Raw genomic sequence first — 19,842 nt, forward strand, 5'->3', positions numbered from 1 at the left:
ATATCTGAAATTATCAGTAGCCTAAATTACGATAATTATGTTATTGTTCTTAAACAAACACGACTAATTTGACAAGCTTGATGGATTTCACAGTATGCACATTTTTACTACCAATAACGCTTAAGATTACTGATAAATTTTCAAGCATTTTGCGTTTTTGGGAATTTTTTCAATTATTGCTGACTTTGCTGTAAACAGCCCTTTAAGCAGAAAGCAAAATACAAAGTTTGGAATTTTTTATGGTATTTTCATTTGATTTAATTATTTTGCCTACTGCACGTAAGCGGCAGTGTAACTCAATTAATAAAAACATCCAACTGGTATCTGAAGGTATAATTATAAGCACGGCGGTTACCTCAGTGGTTTGATTCTGGATCAAGAGGTTGAAGATTCGATACCCACTGCCGCTATTGTGATTCTATTTATGCATAACTTACAAAAAGTTTTGTCCCTTTACAGTACATTATGTTCGATTTTTCGTCATGTCGATGAAAACAGTTCGTTCTGCATGGGATGGGGCAGCGCTAATCAAGAAAAAATTTTTTTTATCGTTATCGGACATTATCGGCGATAATTTATCGTTTATCGTTATCGCTTAACTTTTTTTTGATTTATCGTTTATCGTTATCGCTTAACTTTTTCTTGATTTATCGTTTATCGTTATCGCTTAACTGAAAAATGAGTTATCGCGCCCAACACTGGGTGTAGGCTACTCATGTAAAAAAAGTTTACTGAGGTAAAATACAGCATTATAGCCTAATAGTAGATTATATTATAAACCATACATGAATGCATACATAGAATAAATTATGTACGGTATGTCTGCCTCTATAAAACCAAGAAATAATTAAAAGGAAAATAAAATTGGGGAGAAAGAGAACTTTTCTACTGTTTAATATACCGTAGATGGACATGTTGCCCACCTGGCCAACTTACCTTCCATGGTGGGCCAAATTACCCGCACAGGAAGGCAAGATGGTCCATTTTATTTTTTTTCGGAAAAGTTGAAAAATTATATACCTAAGAATGTTTGTTTGATGCAAGAATATGTCCACTTCTAGAGTGATGAATTCTCTACTCTTCAATAGCATTCGCTTTAACATATGTTTTGTTATTAGCTCACAAATTCAATGTTTCATTTTTCTGGGCCAACTTACCCGAGTCTCCCCTACCATGTGTAAATTATTTTTTAAATTTAGCATTGATTTAATTAGGTTTATTTTTAATTAATCGGTTCTATTGACATAAAAATAAAATGATTGGGGAAAAAGAGAGAGTATGACGAAAATTATCTGAAGTTTGATTTATAGATGCCACAGTAGGCCTAAACGACCAAGTTGTACCACAATGCGTCATATGTTTTTAAAATCTGAGCAACGACGGTTTAAGACCAACTCGTTCGCAGCGTCATCTTGAAAAAAAAAAACACCTTGACCACCAAAATAAACCTTTTTTCCAATGCAAGAAAGACTCTTTTATAAAAATAAAGATTGCAAGTAGCGAGTGCTTTCGCCAATCGTCGTCGGTGGAAATTGTAGAAGCGTCGTTCGGAATTTGGAATCGTCGAGTTGGCCTACCTCGTGGATATTTTCGAAGCCCTTTAATAATTTAAATCTGCTCATGCAGGGCAAGAATACTAATCGCATCAAAGACTATGATGCCATCCATGATTTCATAGCAAAACTGGGGCTGTGGCATCGTCCAGTTCAAAAAGGAAACGCAATTTCATTTTCCAACCTTGATACTGTCCTGGGGAAAAACCAAATTGAACTGAAGGGCGAGCTTAAGTTCGAAATGGAGTGCCACCTTCAACTTTTGAAACAAGATTTTGAACGCTATTTTCCAGACTTGGGTGACACCGAACTTTCAGAATGGCAGATGACAAGAAATTGAGGAAATTCTTTCCGACAATTTACAAGAGGAATTCTTCAAGCTAAAATGAAGTTCTACTGAAAGGGACAATCTTGAAGCAATGCCACTAACTACGTTCTAGGCGAAACATGTGCACATTTACAAGAGTGTGGGTGCTGTGGGTATAAGTAGTCTACACTTCTTCCATTTTCATCCACTTAGGCTACTTGTGCGAAAATGGTTTTTCTACTCCTGTGAGCATAAAGACAAAATCTAGAAACAAACTTGACTGTGAAACCGATCTGAGATGTGCAATGTGCAATTGTGCATTCATCATCATCATCATCAGTCGTCATCTCCGCCTGTACCGGTAGTAGATTGCGCATCAACATGGGTTATTTGCTTCCAAGGGTGGCGAGTTTGAGCCAACTCGCTCAGTGTCGCCAAGTTGAGTCCGGTCCATGATTGGATGTTGTCTTGCCATCGTTTTGGTTGTCTGCCATGTAATGTGCATTACCTGCTACTAATCCTCAAATTAAACATTTGGTATCCAAAAAACGGTTAGGCCTACATCCTTCGCATTAATGCAACTTAACTTACTTGAAAACGAATTGCTGTTCTAAATAATGTTTTTGATTTTGAAAGTCAAGTCAAGTCAATTTATTTTGTTTTAACAGCGCCATATATTAACATATAATCAGAGTAAAATGTAATTGTCAAAACAATGCATTGTACAACTGTTGGTTAGATTATGGCGCAATCAGGATGGTAGCGAAAGACCATAAGCAGTCATCTAGTCAGCCACCACCCCATCACAGTAAATCTAACTACACATTCATACACACTAGTGTGCAGAGGCAGGCACACTACTTCATTGAATAAAAAGGGTTTGCCACTGAGATTGAAAAACAACTACTGTTGGTTTGAATCTGCATTCTCAGACTGAGTAAGCCGAGGATGAAGATTCAAACCAACGACCAAGAATTGACCAACCACCAATAATTAGTGATTGTGTGCTACAGTAGCCTACTTGCGAAAGGCTACAGCACTTGCGAAAGTTTTCCTGAAATAACGAGGAAAAACGTGGATACCACCACCGAATTGCAACAATGAAAACAAGGTGGGGCGCGAATTTTGTTAGAATTGTAAAAAGGAGGTGTGTCTCAAAAAGTTTAAAAACCACTGGGCTACCTGTTTCAGAGACGGCCCTTTTCATTACCAAATTATCCCAACGGCCCTGTAGGCTAAAATCATTTAGTTATTTTAGTTAAACTCCATACGGTAACTTTTTGCATTGTTATATAGTCAAAAATGAAATCCCAACAGATTGCGGAGTTAATCTGATGTTTTTGGTTTGAATTCACAACCTAGGCTATAAGCTAGTTTAAAAGACATTTGAGCATTTTTACACAAATGAATTTCGGAGAGAGAGGAGCGAGATGGTGCTTACACGGCCCGGTAGGGTAGGCGTTCTTTTTCATTATAGGCTATATGTACAGAATGCGATTTTCTTCTTCTTCTTCTTCCAAAATTTTTGTTTAAAGTATGGTGGCCTACAGTAATAAATTGCATTCGATATATAACCTTTCACAAAAAGTTTCAATTTATGCTTTAATTTAAGGACATTGCCTGTTATTCGAACTATTAGGCTACAGTTTTTTTATTTATCTGTTTAGGCCTAGCCTAATATCATGCTTTCATATTCACATATTTAATAATAATTCAATTTAAAACTACAGTGACATAGGCTACGCAAAGATCGTGAAAGTTAGATAGTCTCGGCTAGGCTACCTTAAACTTTAGTCAGACCATAAAGTAGCATTAGGCTACTCTTGATAAAAAAAAAAGTCAAAATATTTTGAACGATCCCTCACCCAATAAGAAAAAAATGACTTCCTACTGGCTATTAGCAAATGGGCGATTTTTCAATTTGTTTTCGATTCAAAAAAAATTTTCGAATGCCTCTTAAAGGCATAACTTACTAAATGAAATTTTCAAACGGGAATTAAGCATCAAAATGCGTAAACTGAACATTCAAGAACACATTTCAAAAAGAATTACCGAAAAAAAATTGTTTTCAATGGCACTGGCAAGGCCCAAAGTTCAATGTTTCATTTATTTTTATTTTTTTTTCAAAATGACTAAAAAGTGCAAACACTGCTCGAGAATACGTCACTATCGACAGCAATAACAAAAGCCACGTTAACACTAACATCAGATCTGATGTTTTGAGCAAATTGTCTGATGTTTTGATGTTGAAATCTGCTGTTTTGATGTACATACATACATAGCCTACAGTTAAATCGCCCGCAGTAACAACTATTGCGCGATCAACTGATTGCTCGCCTATAGTGACGTGAACTGTACAGTCGCACGCTTCGCTGCTCACGCTCATTCTAGTTTTGAAAGCTCTGTCAAAAGCGGGCGCGGAATGCTGATCAGACCGCAATGGGGCAAAATTTTATTAAAAATTGTTTTATGGTAGCCTGTTCAACACAAAGAACCTGGAAAATCGCCAAGTCAGGTTTTTCCTTTACTATCCCTTTAAGCTAATAAAAATAGGCTACCGCGAGGCAATTTCTACTTCAATGAAAAGTTACTTCAATTTCTATTTCTGAAATGATAACAGTGCAGTTGCTGGTGTGACAAGGAACGCTGATACAAATGCTCTTGATCAATGATCAGACCAGTTGATCACACCCCACCAGTGTGCTCAACTGAATAATAAAGGATGATACGTAGGCTACTTTGAAATATTAATAGCACATAAATGTACGAATAATATGTCGAAATCCTACAAAACCACCAACTTTCACTGGCGATTTTGGATAACAACAGATCAGCATTCAGCCCAGTTAGCTCAGTAAGGTTACGCGCTCGACTCAAGATCAAGCAGCGCTGCTTCGGCTTTTGAGGTATGCGCTTGACGGCTTGAGCAACGCACTGGTAGCCACTTTAACAAGTCGAAATTCTGCCACTGAAATTGATTAGAATGAAACCGCCAACCAATCACAAGCTACGGTTTAAGTGACGTAAAAAATGACGAAAAGAAGATCATAGAAAGCAAATTAAGTGATGGATTTTTTGTCAGCTGGTTGGCTTAGGGGTTAGGGTTAGGGCTAGAAAGTAGTCATTTCATTGACGCGGGTTCGATTCCCACTACTGCTATTGCTCTTTTTCTTCTGTAATTAGCAAATAAAGTTAAAAACATGCATTAACTCTCTGGATGAGTGCGAGAAGGATCACAATTGGACGGTAGCCTCTTATAACATGTTGTGATTGGTTGGCGGTTGCATTCTAATCAATTTCAGTGGCAGAATTTCGACTTGTTAAAGTGGCTACCCAACGCACTATCAAGGAGTGCTTTGCATTCAGCGGCACCTAGTGGATGGTTCACCAAAAAGTATGCAAAACCAGAAATACTATTCAGAAAAAATACCAGAAATAACCCATCAAAGGCTTTGTCAGTCCGAGGATAAAGATTTAAAACCAACCATGGCCTGGGTATAAAGGTGGCCATGGGGTTCATCAATCCCATTCAAACTCCATTCAAATAAATCTGTAGCCTATTAAAATAAACCCGAGACTTTGCAGGGGCAAGACCTGAATTGGAAACTTAGAAAAACCTGCGCTTGGAAAATTAAAGTCCTATTTGTATGTATTTCATAGTTTATAGCAATTACTGTACAGTTGTGGAAAAAGTGAAATGTACTTGAGATTGAGGAATTTTTAAAGTCGTTGACAGAAGATTTATTTGTAGGATTTTGGCAACACTAATCTTCTTGATTGACACATCTGGCACACGTAGCGTCACGCAGTGTGTTTTCGAATTTCGATATTTTGTATTTTTATTCTTACCGGAGGCGAGTAGCCTACAATTGTGCTGGATTTGTTGAGTAGTAGGACTGGATAGGCTGCTTATGCTGTTGAATCAGTAAGTTTTTTTGATATCAAAATACTTGAAAAATAAGTAGCCTAAATTTGATTGTTTTGACAGAGTAAGTTGCAGAAAATGGCATCAAGTCTTAAAGTTTATTGATAAAACAATTAGGCTATCCACTAATTCACATTTTTTTCTGCAATAGACCTTGACACTGCAAGGCATCATGTTCTGTATTGGATGGTACAAGTGCACAAGAAGTTGGTGATTGGTTGCCTGGTTGGCTAACTACCTACATTAACAATTAAACATGTGACATTTTTTGCTTTGATTGTTGAAAAAGATGCAACCTAATTCGTACCATGAACAATTCGTACCGTCAGTTCGTACCTTAAAAAGATCGAGAGAAAAAATTATAAAAAACCGAAGTCGCTGATCGCAGTTTCCGCAAACATTTTAAAATTTTCTGCCAACAAACAAAAACACTTAGTATCATCACCAAAAATTTTAAAATGTTTGCGGAAACACCCTAACCTTGACTCTTTTAAAATGTTTGCGGAAACTCCGATCAACCCTAACCCCTAACTCTTTTAAAATGTTTGCGGAAACTGCGACCAGCGACTGCGGCAAACTGTAACGATCATTACTAGAAATTTTAAAATGTTTGCGGAAACTGCGGAAAAACGGAAACTGCAATCAGCGACTTCGGCTTTGTTCTATTTTTCTCTCTCGATCTTTTCAGATTGTTTGTTTGCGGAAACACCCTAATCCTTTTAAAAATTTTGTGGAAACTCCGATTAACCCTAACCCTTTTAAAATGTTTGCGGAAACTGCGATCAGCGACTTTGGCAAACTCTAGGATCATTACCGGAAATTAAAAAATGTTTGCGGAAACTGCTAAAAAACGGAAGCTGCGATCAGCAATGTTCTATTTTTTCTCTTGATTTTTTCAGTTTGTTTGTTTGCGGATATTGCTAATCGATACTCCGATACCCTAACCCCTTTAAAGTGTTCGCGGATACTGCAATAAGCGACTACCATACGGCTTTTTTTATTTTTTCTCTCGATCTTTTCAAGGTACGAATTGTTCATGGTACGAATTAGGTTGCACCCATTGAAAACAAGGTTGTCGCTGCAGAATTAATACCTTAGCCAACAGAGAATCTTATCAAAAAATTCTGCCTAATATGGCCTATTTTTTTAACTTCAGTTTTGTTTGGATTTTAGGTCTCATTGATTCAAAGCTTGTAATAAATTTGGTACACCATGACAAAAATACAAGATATTGAAAGAAATGAAACAGACAATGCTACCTCAGCATTGCTACCACTCGCACCAAGAACGTTATGCTTTGACAAAAATGAATTCATGAAGGTAAGATGGAATTTATTTGTATGATTTTTTTGTTGTTGATCAGGTTATATTCTAATTATCATCGAAGAATCAACAACAAAAAATACATAGATTTTATATGCATCTGTATTATTCTAAGTTATTGGTCAGTTCCATCTTGAAACGACACAGCTGTTTGAAGAATGTAAGGACTTGGTGACATCCTTAGAAGTGGGCTCAAAAATTGACTTTTTATTCATTTGAAATAAATCTTTAGTAGGTGGCTATTTATATGTGTTAGCACTATGTGTAACACTAGTGTTGCCAAAAAACGTTATACCTAAATTGGAAACCTATTCCAGCTCTGAAATGAGCAACTCTGACATTATGTATTTAGAGGTACCTTGAGCAAGCACAACATATTTGTGCCGCTGCTTTCACACTGTCCACCACCACCAGTGATAAATAATTAAATGTGAATATGATGTAAAAAATAAACGGAATACCGGTACTAGTATTATTCAATCAAATGGGTTTAAGTTGTTAAAATGGATTCAGATTGCCTTCCCTATTTGTAACCTACCATCTTCATTTATAGTTGCTAGGTTGATTAACCTAACTGGTGTATAAAGTTATGTTAGCCTGTTTTATGAATATGCTATTATTGATTATATTGCATCATCACAGACTGACTTTAGTGTTGACAACTTCGTTGCTGACTGTCGGAGGCGAGTACGGTTGGAAACACTACGACAAGATTTGGAAATTTACTTCAAGTTGCTGAAAAATGCAATGATTGAATTGATTAACAAAGATTATGCAGATTTTGTCAACCTTTCCACAAATCTGGTAATTGCAACACACTTTCTTTGTTGAAACCATATATAATATATAATACATTGAAAATTGACCGAATATACTTTGTTGCAAAATTGTATTTGATGTGGTATGATGACTTTCTTACTTTTCTCGGGCTGGTTTTAGTCATTAGAATCTTTCATTAAGATTTGAATGTGTAGATTTGTAGAGTTTTTTCTTTGCTGTCACAATCATCTACCTATTTCTTAACCATCAGAATTCAGAATTAAATAAGGGATTAAGTGATGACTATGCTGTTATATATTGCTGTATTCTGTTTATAAAGTTTTATTTGTGATATTTCCATAAACTTTTATATTTTATCTTTTTTATCAGGTAGGAATGGATAAAGCAATTGGGCAACTCCGTCAGCCCTTGCGAACAATTAAAACTGATATCACTGTAAGAAAGAATTTAGTTTTATTGTTTTGTTGCAAAACGTTGCTTTAGTTTTAAGCTGAATGCTTTTCTTTCTGTTACTTTGTCATTTGTATCATATGTTTTATGTCTATTTCAGCCAATCAAGCTGTGACTAGGTAACAATATTGAAGAAGGGGTGCCCAAAGTTTTTTTTAACCATACGCTGCATTTCGATTTTTGAGAGTATTGGCTGCTGCATTAAAAGTTTCACTCATTTTTTTTTGAAAATCGGCTTAAGCTTTAAGCCTGGTCTACACAGTGCACTACAAGCCCGAAAAGCGCAAACGCCTGCATTGTCCAGCCTCGACTGACTAAAAACTGTCTACATTGGCAAATTTGATCTTGCGACCTTGTGCATTCAAGCGCTAACTACGTCACTTTCTGCTTGGTTACGTCATCTGGCTGGAAGTTCGTCTTTAATTGATTCAAACGCATCCATCACTGTACTGACACAGTGTAATAGGTCAACTGAAAATAATCCAGAATAGTATTGTAGACTTAGAGCTATCCTATAACTTGTAGAGTTGAACCCTGCAATCAATGCAAGGCTAGCAGGTAGGCCGACCCAAGTTTGATCAAAAGCCTGATGAAGTACTACCTGAACCTGACCAAGTGACCAACAGCTAAAGATAGTTTGAATCAGTCTAAGAGGTAGGACTACCATACTAGCTGGAAGGCCAACTTTAATCATACCAAAAGCCTAGTAAAGTGGCACCTTAACCAAACTAACAGCTAAGTAGGCCTATGTAAGACTTTTTTAAACCTAACCTTTTAATTTTTATCTACACACACCAACTAACCTATTAACTGAAACAGAGTACCATCCTTCCAGAAAACTAAAACTGCCTTTCCCCCAAAGTTCCACAAAATGCCAAGACCTGAGCTTAAACTAAATTTTGCCCCAGAACCTTGGCCAAGCGAATCTCTCCAGAGCGTAAAAAAAGCTCGTGATGACCAGACATTTTCAGGCCGACGGCGGCGCTGTTGCCGAGAGAAGCTTTGTGTTAAATAAACAAAGAATGAGCCACGCTCAGATCAAATTATTTTGTAGTGTAGACCAGGCTTTAAGATTGAGTCTTCTAGAGCCCAGATGGGTTGGCTGCAGATAATGTTTGGGCGGCCCCGCGGGCTGCACATTAGGCACTGCTGTATTAAAGTGCCATACTTTTAAGGGATGTAAGTTAGAAACTATGTAAAATTTCACCGCTACTTGTTGTGCTGGTACTGAAGTTGCGCTTGCTCTAAAATCTACACAGTGAATTGCTTCAAGCATTTCAAAAATCAGTCACGTGTTGTTTTCAAAATGTTTATTATGCTTGAAAAAAAAGCTACCATTGTCAAAGCTAAAACATGTTTTAAAGTGACATGTTTATAAAACAGAGTATTTTCCTTTTTTTACCACTTGACGATATAGTACCGCACTTGCCTAAGCATCCAATGTCAACATTTTTTCTTGATGCTTTAACAGGAAGTTGAAGCAGCCATCCAGGACAAAGTTGTTGAGGTGGAAGCAGCGTTTGAACAGCAACGCAACTTAACCGAGAAGCGAAAACTGCTTGGCCACATGCAAGGCCTTTTGCAAGCAGTGGACAAAATTGAGCACATCCAACGTTCTGAAGAGTCAAAATCAGGCCAGGTCACTAATCATAATTTTTCTGGAGTAATGTGGTCATTGTGTTGTTCATATTGTACTGACCGTACTTGTTCAGTTGTTTTTTTTGGCATGGTCTGAAAGCGTTTTCTCTCAGGTTCTTGAAAGAATTGCTGGTGAATTCAATCAACTTCAACATCACGCAACTTATTGTAAAGGTCTGCAAGTACTGACGCAAATCAGACAAGTGAGAATCCTCAATTTTTTATAGTTTCACATTATTTCACAACGAGAATGACTTTTACACGATTTTTTTCTGGGAGTTTTTTTGCCATAACAATTTAAAAAGTGTCAGAAGGCTACTAAATCATTTACTTTTTAACAATGCCTTGTTGGAGGATGCAACGCAAACTGCCAAAAGAGGTGATTAGCATTTAACGTGCCTGGGTGTTTCATTGCCACTTATTACATTCTTTAGGTGAGCTATGCTTAATTGCTTTTGAAACTGTTTTTTACTCGGTTTGAAGAGTTTTTACAAAACTGTGTTGTCTCAGTTCAAGTCTTAGATTCCCACAGTGTATATTATAACTTAGGTCTGCTACTATTCGGTGAGTCCGATTCGGTGAGTTCCTGACCTCTAACCCCTAACCCTAAAACGGCAATGATAATTAGGCTACGGTACCCGATAATTTAAATAAAAAATGAAAAAATCCCCCGTTAATGGATCGAACTCACCGAAACGGGCCATTCCGATATTATAATGTGCTATATTTAAACCTACTTTTGTCGTTCTTGACATTAATTGAGGTTAAAACCGAACGATTTTTACAGGTTGGAGATTCCAAGTTGAAGTTTAATTTGCATTGCTTTTGCATTATAGTTTTATAAGTGATCATTGCTGTTTGCAATTCATCTTTTATTGTTTTTCGAGACAATTTAAAGCCACTTTTGAAACAATTTTTTTTATTTCTCTTCAGAGAGTTTCTGAAATTACCAGCAAACTACAAAGCAGCTTGGAGCGTGAGCTTGTACAAGGCATGAACAGCGGAGACACCAAACAAGTCCATCGATGTCTCAACTCGTATGCCCTCATAAGCAAGACGCAAGATGCAGAAAGTCTCGTTAGACTTTACGCTGTTGAGCCTTTTGTACGACAGGTACAGTGTGTTTTTAGTCCTGAACATGCACTCGCACTGGTGTACCGGTACTGAGAAGAATAGGATGCAGTGAATATGATAATTGAATCCTGAACGATTAGTTTATGATTCATTGAAGCATAGTAAGAACCTTTATCGCATGTCAAAGTACCCAGAGTCAAAAAATCATTAGAATTTATTTTTTAACCACTTGCAAAGTAAATCTTTACCACTAACATCATGTGCCCTGAGGATTGCAACAGTGTTTCCACATTGAAATAGATTGTTTTAATTAACAAAGTGAATATAATAAGATCGGTTATAACTCACCTTATAGTAAAGCTGTGGTTCAGTTTATTATTAGGTCTTCTATCGAGTCTTTTAGAAGGTTTAGTAGAATTCGCAGCTACTACAGTGTAGTGTGCTGACAGGAGTCGCGACGTAAATGCTTTAGATAAGTTAAAGCATTGCAGGTTGGTTGCCTGGAAACACAGGGTAGCTCATTGGCGTACCCCTGCAAGTGAGACATTGGAACACTGCTTCTTCACCACTAAAACTAAGGCTGTAGTCTATTTTCCGATAACAATCAGCTAAGAATCGAATAAGCTTTTTAAAGCTCGGTGGAAATCAAAACCGAATTCAACACCACGGATGACTGTGGCGATAGTAATGCAAGATTTCCATATAATTTAAACGCATGACGGATCAATGGATATCTTTTAGATTTTGGATGACCAACACGGGAATGTAACCGTTATGCAATTGAAGACGATGTTTAATAAGTTTTTGGAATTGGTTCCAAATCATCTGAAAGTTTTGTGTGATGTCACATCTGGGAGAAAAAACAAGTAAGTTTATTTTCTCTGCTAGGATAGAGCAAATTATACCGCTCTGCTGCCTGATTCTCCAGTTGTAGCGCCTGAAATAGTAGACTGGACCTTGTCAATTGCAAATGCCGCCCTCATTTTCCCCTGCTTTATGTTTTTTTTTTGTTATTTTATTCGGATATTATTTTACTTCAATTGGTACATGTAATATAATGTCGTTGAACTGGGTTAGTGGGCCAAAGTATCCACCTTAGAGTGGCAGATGTGAGTTGGCAACCCTGTCAATCATACGCGCCGACTTCCGGGGGGCGGCGCCCCCCGTAAATTTATGGTTGAGGGGCAACAAAAATGGTTATTACAAGTGGTGTTTCAAAGATAAAACACTTCGCGAAAGAGATTTAGATCATTTAAATGGACTTAAAGAATGCCGAAAGCGAAAAATAGCCTACGTTGCTCTTGCCCGCAAAACAGCAGCTGATCGCATGGCTTTCTCATACGGTACGGAAATTTCAAAGTAGATGGTAGAGTAACTTACGCTGCTGGAATAGTCACGTACTATTCACTGCAATATTAACTAAACCAGCTAAATTAGACGCGCTATTTTCAACGAGGTCTTTCCGCTGTGAGATCAATTATAATTCAACAGAACGCATTGTTTTGTTCACAATGTGTGAGAATTAAATCGAAAACCGATAAAAGAAAAGGTGTTTAACTGTTTAATGGTCTTGGTCGCAGGTATTGCTTGCATTAACGACGTCTCTTTCTGCTATTATGACCTAGCTAACCTGACATCATTGTTTTATGCGGCCGCTAAGGTTTGACATTGACTAACTTGAACGATCATGGAATGTCACGTAATTAGAACGATTATATCCTACACGCAAAAATAAAAAAATTGATCTCTTAAAACAACTCTTTCCGCTGTTTTGTCTCGTAAGCTTTGCATATTGCTCAACAAGTGCATAAAGTTTAGAAATGACAAGAAATCATTAAATTTGAAAATTAATTTTGAATCACTGCAAATAAATGCATTCAAAACTTTTACTCTGGCCGACGCCATTTCACACTCCGTAATCTACCTCGGCAATGATTTTGCCGCAGTAAAAATGTGTTCATTTTGAAAACTGCCGAGCTGGAGATAACAGCTTGTCCCGTGTATAAGTTGAACCTGTGTTTTTGAGGTGACAATCGCTTGCGAACATCTCGACCTATACTCGTGTATACGGTATTCGATAAAAGACTATAAAGACTTGCGATAAAAAACAGAAGAGAAAACACTTCGCCATTGTTAACGCATTGAAGGTAAGTAATTAGCAAAACGAACGAAACGAAGTTAATAAAACTGATAGCGGGTTTCCACTCTGCTTGAGATCATGATTTTTTGCGCTTTATTTCGATAACTTCACTGTCTTGGTCGTTGTTATTCCCGCACACGAAAAGGAAATGAATCGGCTTGTTTTCCAACTGTTCCAATTATGAGCTAACAATATCAAAATTTTACGACTAGGCGTACTGCATGCGTAAAACTAATCGTTTCAAGCAGCGGTTCTAATAAATTCGGTTTGCGACCTAGGTGTCAATATAAACAAGACAGTAAGCTTAATCAAAGACTATTTTAATTGAGTAAAATAGCGTTATGGTTATGACATCATCACCTTTCTTGCCCCCCAAGGTTTTTTGGAAAGTCGGCGCCTATGCTGTCAATGCGGGTAACACCAAAGACTTTATTGAAATGGCATTGAATGTCTTTCCTTTAAGGCACTGCGCGCGCTAAAAGCCAACGTCACAGCACTCATCATTGAATGTAATGACATGCTATCTGGCTCCTCTACTTTGTAATACGGTTTATACCACTTCGTTGAAACTCAGCCTTGTATAATACAGCACTGACAGCAACACAAGTTTGCAGTGTGAATAACGCTAAAACACACTTAAACTTTCCAGTAAATAACATTTAATTAACGCCTAACATTTAATTGCTTGTTTGTTGGGCAATTTGGGCTCTTTCCCAGGACTCTCGTTGAGAGCGTCTTGAATTGCAATTAACTGCCAAGTGTTTGAAGGAGTCACCGAGAGCAGAGAGCTTGGCGGTTGCGAACGACGTCGAGAAAGTAGGCTACTGTACAATGTACATTACTACCCTAAACCCTCTCCTCTTCTGAGTACTCAGTTTAGTACCATTTTGAAATGTGTTTGGTATGACCCGATGGGAAATCGATCCCTCATTTACCGACGTAGAGAACTCAAAGCTGCTGTGAGTGAACCAAGAGTTTACATTAACGATTTCATTTGTGTGTAAGCAGACTCGGCGAGCAATACCGGGGAATTCCTGGTTATGACTTCATCGTCAACTCGGCATGGCCACAGATTGTGACGTCATTGGAGCAAAATTTGCCACAGCTGTTCGAGTCACGTGACCCTGATGATTTTCACAAAGTAATGTCGATAGCTTTTTCCATAATTTTAGCGTTTCTTTGCCAATGCCTTTCTACTCTAAATAATATTTGGCTACAATTCCTGTGATGTGAAGATGAGTCCATCTTGTATCACTTCGATCAATGTTTTATCAATTTAAGCTGCGTATTTTTTTTATCAATCGTTGTGATTTCAGCGTTACCTGGTTTGCATGGAATTCGTGTCGAACTTTGAAAGGCAGTGCGGGTCGCAGGCGAGCATCACTAGGCTGCGACAAAGTGAATCCTACAACACACTCATGACCCATTGGAGCTTACCTGTGTATTTTCAAATAAGGTATGCAACTAAACATGCTTTTTTGTCAAGCAAGCAAGCTGAGTCTAGACCGTCGACGGTTGGCAACTGCTTGGACCTTCTGGGTCTCATTTGTGAACGAGTGACCCCTCCCCAGCAGCAAGATTCACGTTGAATCAATGCAAAAACGACTGACTGACAGGTTGGGGTAATATCGTCCACCAGCCGTTTTAGTCGACTTTTATTGTGGAGTGAATCTATTCGTCCTTGCACTCTGCAGCTGAAGTAACTGTTGTTTTATCTGGTTGTCCGTCCCAGGGACCGTCCAACATTAAGTTCTAATGGATAAGTGTTGTACGTATTATTATCAATCTTTGAAGGAGCATAGGAGGCATTCTAATCACGAAAGTTGCTTCTGTAGATTTCAAGACATTGGTGGAAAATTAGAGATGGCTCTTGTTAAACCCGCGCAACCAAATCAAGTGGAAAGCCAGCCTGAGTTCAGGTATAAACATCGCACTTCACGATCGTTGCGGTAAAGTTGAAAATTTTTTTTATAATTGACAACCGTTGAAAAGCATCATAGTGTAGTCGTCTGTGATTCTGTTAGCCAGTCCGCCGCAGATTTTCAGTTGTTTTCTTGTCGTGAACATCATTCAAATTATACCATAGATTGAGTTTCGCTTTTAACAGCCTGGTCGTTGCTAATATATACTGTATATAGCACATGACTAGGGAACTGTGTTCCGAAAGCTAGTGCAAACCTCTGTTACCACAGCGAACTCGCAGCATTGGGCTAAAACAGGTTGATAGTATCTATCTACATTGTGAAGTATTTAACTTATAGGCTACATTTTCTTGTCATTTTAAAGTCTCTCTTTCAGTTTATCATGTTGTCATGTGTAAAACAACGGCTTGCTCGGTTGTCATGCAACTGGGGCAAGGTATCCTTCGAATTGGAAGCTTGATACTAGATTCCGACCTCATGGCCACTTGAGCATTATCAGTCGACAAAGCTTCCATTTTTTGCATCTTTTCAACGTCGTTATACGTTAAAACAATACAAAAAATGTATTCTTTGCTGGCTTGATTCTTGAGATATTTTCTGCATCACATTTCGTTGCAGGTTGCACTCCACCTGCACGTTGTGGCAATGCATGGGAAGTTGTTGGAAGAAGAACATCTTCCTTCCGGCACTTTTACACAGATTTTGGAAGCTAACATTGCAATTGATCGCAAGATACGAGACTTGGGTCAAGCAAGTAGACAACTATCAGGTGATAGCAATCGAACTCCTTTCTGTTTTTTATTTTTTTCAATATATCAGTAGTCGGATGATCATCCATGCGTGTCGTAATTTGAATCATTAAGCATTATTTTCACCACCATCATCATCTCTAGGAGTAGACTTTCATCAAAAGAAGATTTGAACAAATGAGTGTCTTGCAAAGTGACCGTCCTTATTTTCTTGCTTGTCACTTTACAACTTGCTTCAAAATACATCAAGACAACAAGTGTTGCTATTTTGACGTCGTTTTAGCATCGCTAACCTCCTCGAAACGATTTAAAAAGTAACATTTACTGTCTAGCTTAGTGTATACAGCACACTGTAACTTGTACAAATCAGGTCTCTTCAAATCGCGTTGGTGAAAACGAAGTTTTTGTTGAACTTTCCTTGAGTGAAATAGCAAGTTTGGTCGTCGATGTCGACCAGATAGCAAAACAATCGATGATCCTTTACCAAAGCGATATACAACCGAAAGCATCGAAACATGGCATGAAGGATACATCCATTTTAAAAAGTAAGCTGTTCGAATACGGCTGTCTACCAGCTAAGACTCACTTCTACCTACTTATTATCGATGACATTATTATTGTGCAATGAAAAAAAGATCTGGCCTTAGCTTAGTTATCTGTTACATTTGTCGCTAATATTCTTCAGTATGAAGTTTTCTACGTCATATTAACTTCTCAGGACCTCATTGAGTTTTTTTTACACTTGCTCTGGATAAATTGTATTGAAAAGCCAAAGAAACAGTCACGTGCCTTTGTTACGCGACGTAGCCGAAAATCAGATTTGATGGTTGACGCTTTCAAAGTCACGTGACTATTTTTGATCCTTGTTATTCCTACTTGGCAGACGCCCTCCAAGAGCTGTTGACTTCGTTGACCAATCACAAGGCCAGCTTCGAGAAGTTTATCATTACGTCACTTTGCTCGTCAGCCCTGCCTTATCTGAAGCAAGCTCAGGATGTGCCGAGGTTGTTCCGTAAAACAAACAGGTTCGAAAAAACGTGATAGCACGATATTTTCGTTAATTTCTTATTTGTTCGCAGCACACTTTCTGCAAGATGTACATTGTACAGTAAGCATCATAAGTTTTGTTATGTTGTTGTTTTTTTGTGAAAACATTTTTAATTTCATCATTTATTCAACATTAAAACATAAGAACATAAAGCAATAGATAAAAATCTTTCCACATTCTCTCGAAATCATATTTAGTTCATGACATAGATAGATAGACTAATAATGTAACAAGAAGTAAAATAAGTATTTTCAACTTTTTCATGCGATTTCATCAACATTCGCAGACCAGCCCCTGTGGAACCGTCCACATACGTCACTGGCGTGATTAAATCAGTCGTCAGCTTCCATCATGAACAGGCCGCCTATGTCCAGAAGGAAATAATGTCGGAATGGTTGGCCCAATTTGCGTCAGCTATTTGTGAAAGGTATGCCGTAGCGATATTATACATTATGCACGATATATAAGCAAATTACGGGACTGAAAACAAAGCCGGAATTATTATTAAAAACAAAAAACAGAAAAAAAAAACGGAGAGCTTTGTAAGTGCTCATGCATAATAATCACTCTGTTTTAAGAAGAATGGCCATATTGTTTTGTTCAGTTGCTAAAACTGATGTCGGAAGACTAAAGTGGTGAGAAGAGTGCGGTACCGATTACCACAGTTTGAAGTTTGGTCTTGATTCGTTCTATTGCATATTTTTGACTTTGCCCAAACTCAGTGCGGGCAATGCAAGTATTCGCCCTGAGGATGCGCATTGCAATACGCGAAATGACAAAAATGCTTTTCAATAGTTTATTGGGTATGTGTTTTTACTTCACTGTGTGTTCTCACTCAAACTCTCCAGTGCTGATTCTACTTTATCTTCCAGATACTTCACTGTTGTTGCCGACGTCCTTACCTCCGTGCGGAAGATGGAGGAAAGCCTGATGAGGTTGCAAAAACTAAGATCTGGTAAATTTTCTTCGGGAAATTTAGCTTCCTTGGCAAGCGGAAGTGACTCACTTTCAGACGACGACAAGATTCGCTTGCAGTTGTACTTGGACGTTGTCAGTTTTGGAAATCAGGTAGAAAGGCTTTAATTATAATATTGTAACGAAAACTTCGTTTTGTAGATGTGTATGTAAACTAGGAATACTTTTTGTGAGTATGGTTTTGGAAAACAGACTCTGGATGACAAAACAGCCGTCGCATTTTTTATTTTCGAAGATAGGAAGGCTTGCTTATCTAGAATGATGATGAACTGCAATCAACGAATGATGATAAACCGTAAATTTTCGGTTGTGTTTTTGATTTTGCATAAAAAGCATATTAAACACTCACAAAGATTTGTTTCCATCTGCTTTTGATGAGCACGCACAACGTTCAAGACCACTTTCTTTACCTTGTCAATGCCTAGTACCATGGTCTTTGTGGGTGTCGAACTGACCCAGATGTTTTCACCACTCGGCCGCTCAACCGACGTAATTGATCCTGTAAAAACTAACACGTTGCTTGATTGTTGCAGATGTCAAGTTGCGGCGCAAAGATGGATCAAGTGGATAAGTATCAGGCTCTTCTCAAGATGGTTGAAGAAGCGAAGAACAAGGCAGATTCGCTTTGAAGAAGAATAATTCTTTCCCAAAGTGATAAAGTTTTTTTATTTTTTTTTATTTTAAATAATGAAAATACTTCCAAGATGGTCATATCCACTACCCAGCCTACAGTTTCTTTACATGGATTCAACAGATGTTGAATCATTTGTAAAAGAACTGATTTTATGGGAGGATACATGTCAAGCGAGTAACCAAGTTCTTGGCAGATGACTTGGTCTTTTGTAGCTTTTATGATTTTTGGGTGAATATTCGGATTTGTAGCCACAGAAATGATTCTTTGTCGCGTTGCCATTGTTTATAGATTCGTACAGTTAAATTAATTTATTATTACAGATTTTGCTCATTTAAAACGTTTCAATTTATCTGTCTTTGTATACTTTATTATTACGCAGACCTCAATGATTAAAACAGGAAAGTAATTTAATCAAAAGCAGAATTATTTCAAACTGTTAAACACTAATTCTTTTATTAAAATCAATCATTCTTTACAAGCATTTTGTCGTTTCTACTGCGTAATACTAATGTAAGCTAAATGTGATCTGTCGTCATTTTTGTAGCTGCCTTGATATTCCAGTATAAAGTCGTATCATTTAGAGCGCAAAATTTTATTTGCAGTTTATTCTTGAATACAGTTCCGTAAATATCTGTATGAAGTGCCCGAGTGGCTATTTATTCCCGTACTCTTGCTCTGTCTTGCTTTTCACTTAATACAACATCGCAGTTGTTGACTCGTTGTTGCAGTTAGGCTACGTGTAGAGTTGCGCGCTGAATTATCGCATCAGCTTTAGCACAGGTGGTATGATTATACGGAGTAAGAACAGAGTTTTTCTAGGTGTGGACCGTGAACTAGACATAGACATATGATACCACAAAAGTTTCGCTAATGAAAAAAAAATCGTGCAAACTGGTTTTAACTCTTGGTCGATCTGAGTAAAAACAACGAAGTGAACGCGCTGACGGGTGCGGGCTCCTTCAGTCAAACTAAGAAATCTGGGCATCGCTTTGATTATCCTGATCAGAAACGTGGTCAGTGGCATATTTTAGCTATGCTCTCTCCTCCCATAAACTTTTACATACTTGGACTAATGCTTATAATTTTTTCATCCTTCCATATATAACACCAAAAAGCTTGCCATGACGTGTTGGCTAGGCCGCTAATCTGCGTAGCGTAATGCCTCAATTTCAGCACTTTTAAAAAAATCATAGAATAATTTAACCTATGAACAAAGTTTCCCAATGCACCAATAACATTCCTTACTAAGTGTGTTGCAAGTGCAGTAGGCTAACATAAATTGCAAAGTGAAGAGAAGTTTTTGGCTCAAGAAAGCTGGTGTGCC

General features: G+C 37.7%; 1 protein-coding gene across 4 annotated transcripts; it reads left to right on the forward strand.

Annotated features, from left to right (window-relative positions):
- The first annotated feature begins 5,677 nt into the window (after positions 1-5,677).
- On the forward strand, positions 5,678-19,227 carry LOC145771226 (conserved oligomeric Golgi complex subunit 2-like). 4 transcript variants are annotated; one of them, XM_082582968.1, is made up of 17 exons: positions 5,678-5,785; positions 6,959-7,105; positions 7,751-7,912; positions 8,258-8,323; positions 9,810-9,977; positions 10,090-10,179; positions 10,910-11,089; positions 11,792-11,916; positions 14,196-14,331; positions 14,507-14,646; positions 15,026-15,109; positions 15,731-15,881; positions 16,232-16,406; positions 16,745-16,886; positions 17,196-17,336; positions 17,782-17,977; positions 18,418-19,227. In XM_082582968.1, the coding sequence occupies exons 2-17, from the start codon at positions 6,998-7,000 to the stop codon at positions 18,511-18,513; spliced, it is 2,160 nt and encodes a 719-aa protein (XP_082439094.1). In that variant the 5' UTR covers positions 5,678-5,785; positions 6,959-6,997; the 3' UTR covers positions 18,514-19,227. The 4 variants fall into 4 exon arrangements, with proteins under 4 accessions (XP_082439094.1, XP_082439087.1, XP_082439107.1 ...); XM_082582975.1 differs by lacking the exon at positions 5,678-5,785 and adding an exon at positions 5,979-5,995; XM_082582961.1 differs by lacking the exon at positions 5,678-5,785 and having other exon boundaries at positions 5,825-7,105.
- The last annotated feature ends 615 nt before the right edge of the window (positions 19,228-19,842 follow it).

The sequence above is a fragment of the Aplidium turbinatum genome, chromosome 1 (genome assembly GCF_918807975.1).
Source record: "Aplidium turbinatum chromosome 1, kaAplTurb1.1, whole genome shotgun sequence".
NCBI lineage: Eukaryota > Metazoa > Chordata > Ascidiacea > Aplousobranchia > Polyclinidae > Aplidium > Aplidium turbinatum.

What these genes read in the sequence shown, in the direction of transcription:
- LOC145771226 (XM_082582968.1), top strand. Translation starts at nt 6,998, where the DNA reads ATGACAAAAATACAAGATATTGAAAGAAATGAAACAGACAATGCTACC. An exon ending in AGCAAGTAGACAACTATCAG is followed by an intron (nt 15,882 to 16,231) that starts GTGATAGCAATC and finishes TGTACAAATCAG; the next exon opens with GTCTCTTCAAATCGCGTTGG. An exon ending in TTGTTCCGTAAAACAAACAG is followed by an intron (nt 16,887 to 17,195) that starts GTTCGAAAAAAC and finishes CAACATTCGCAG; the next exon opens with ACCAGCCCCTGTGGAACCGT.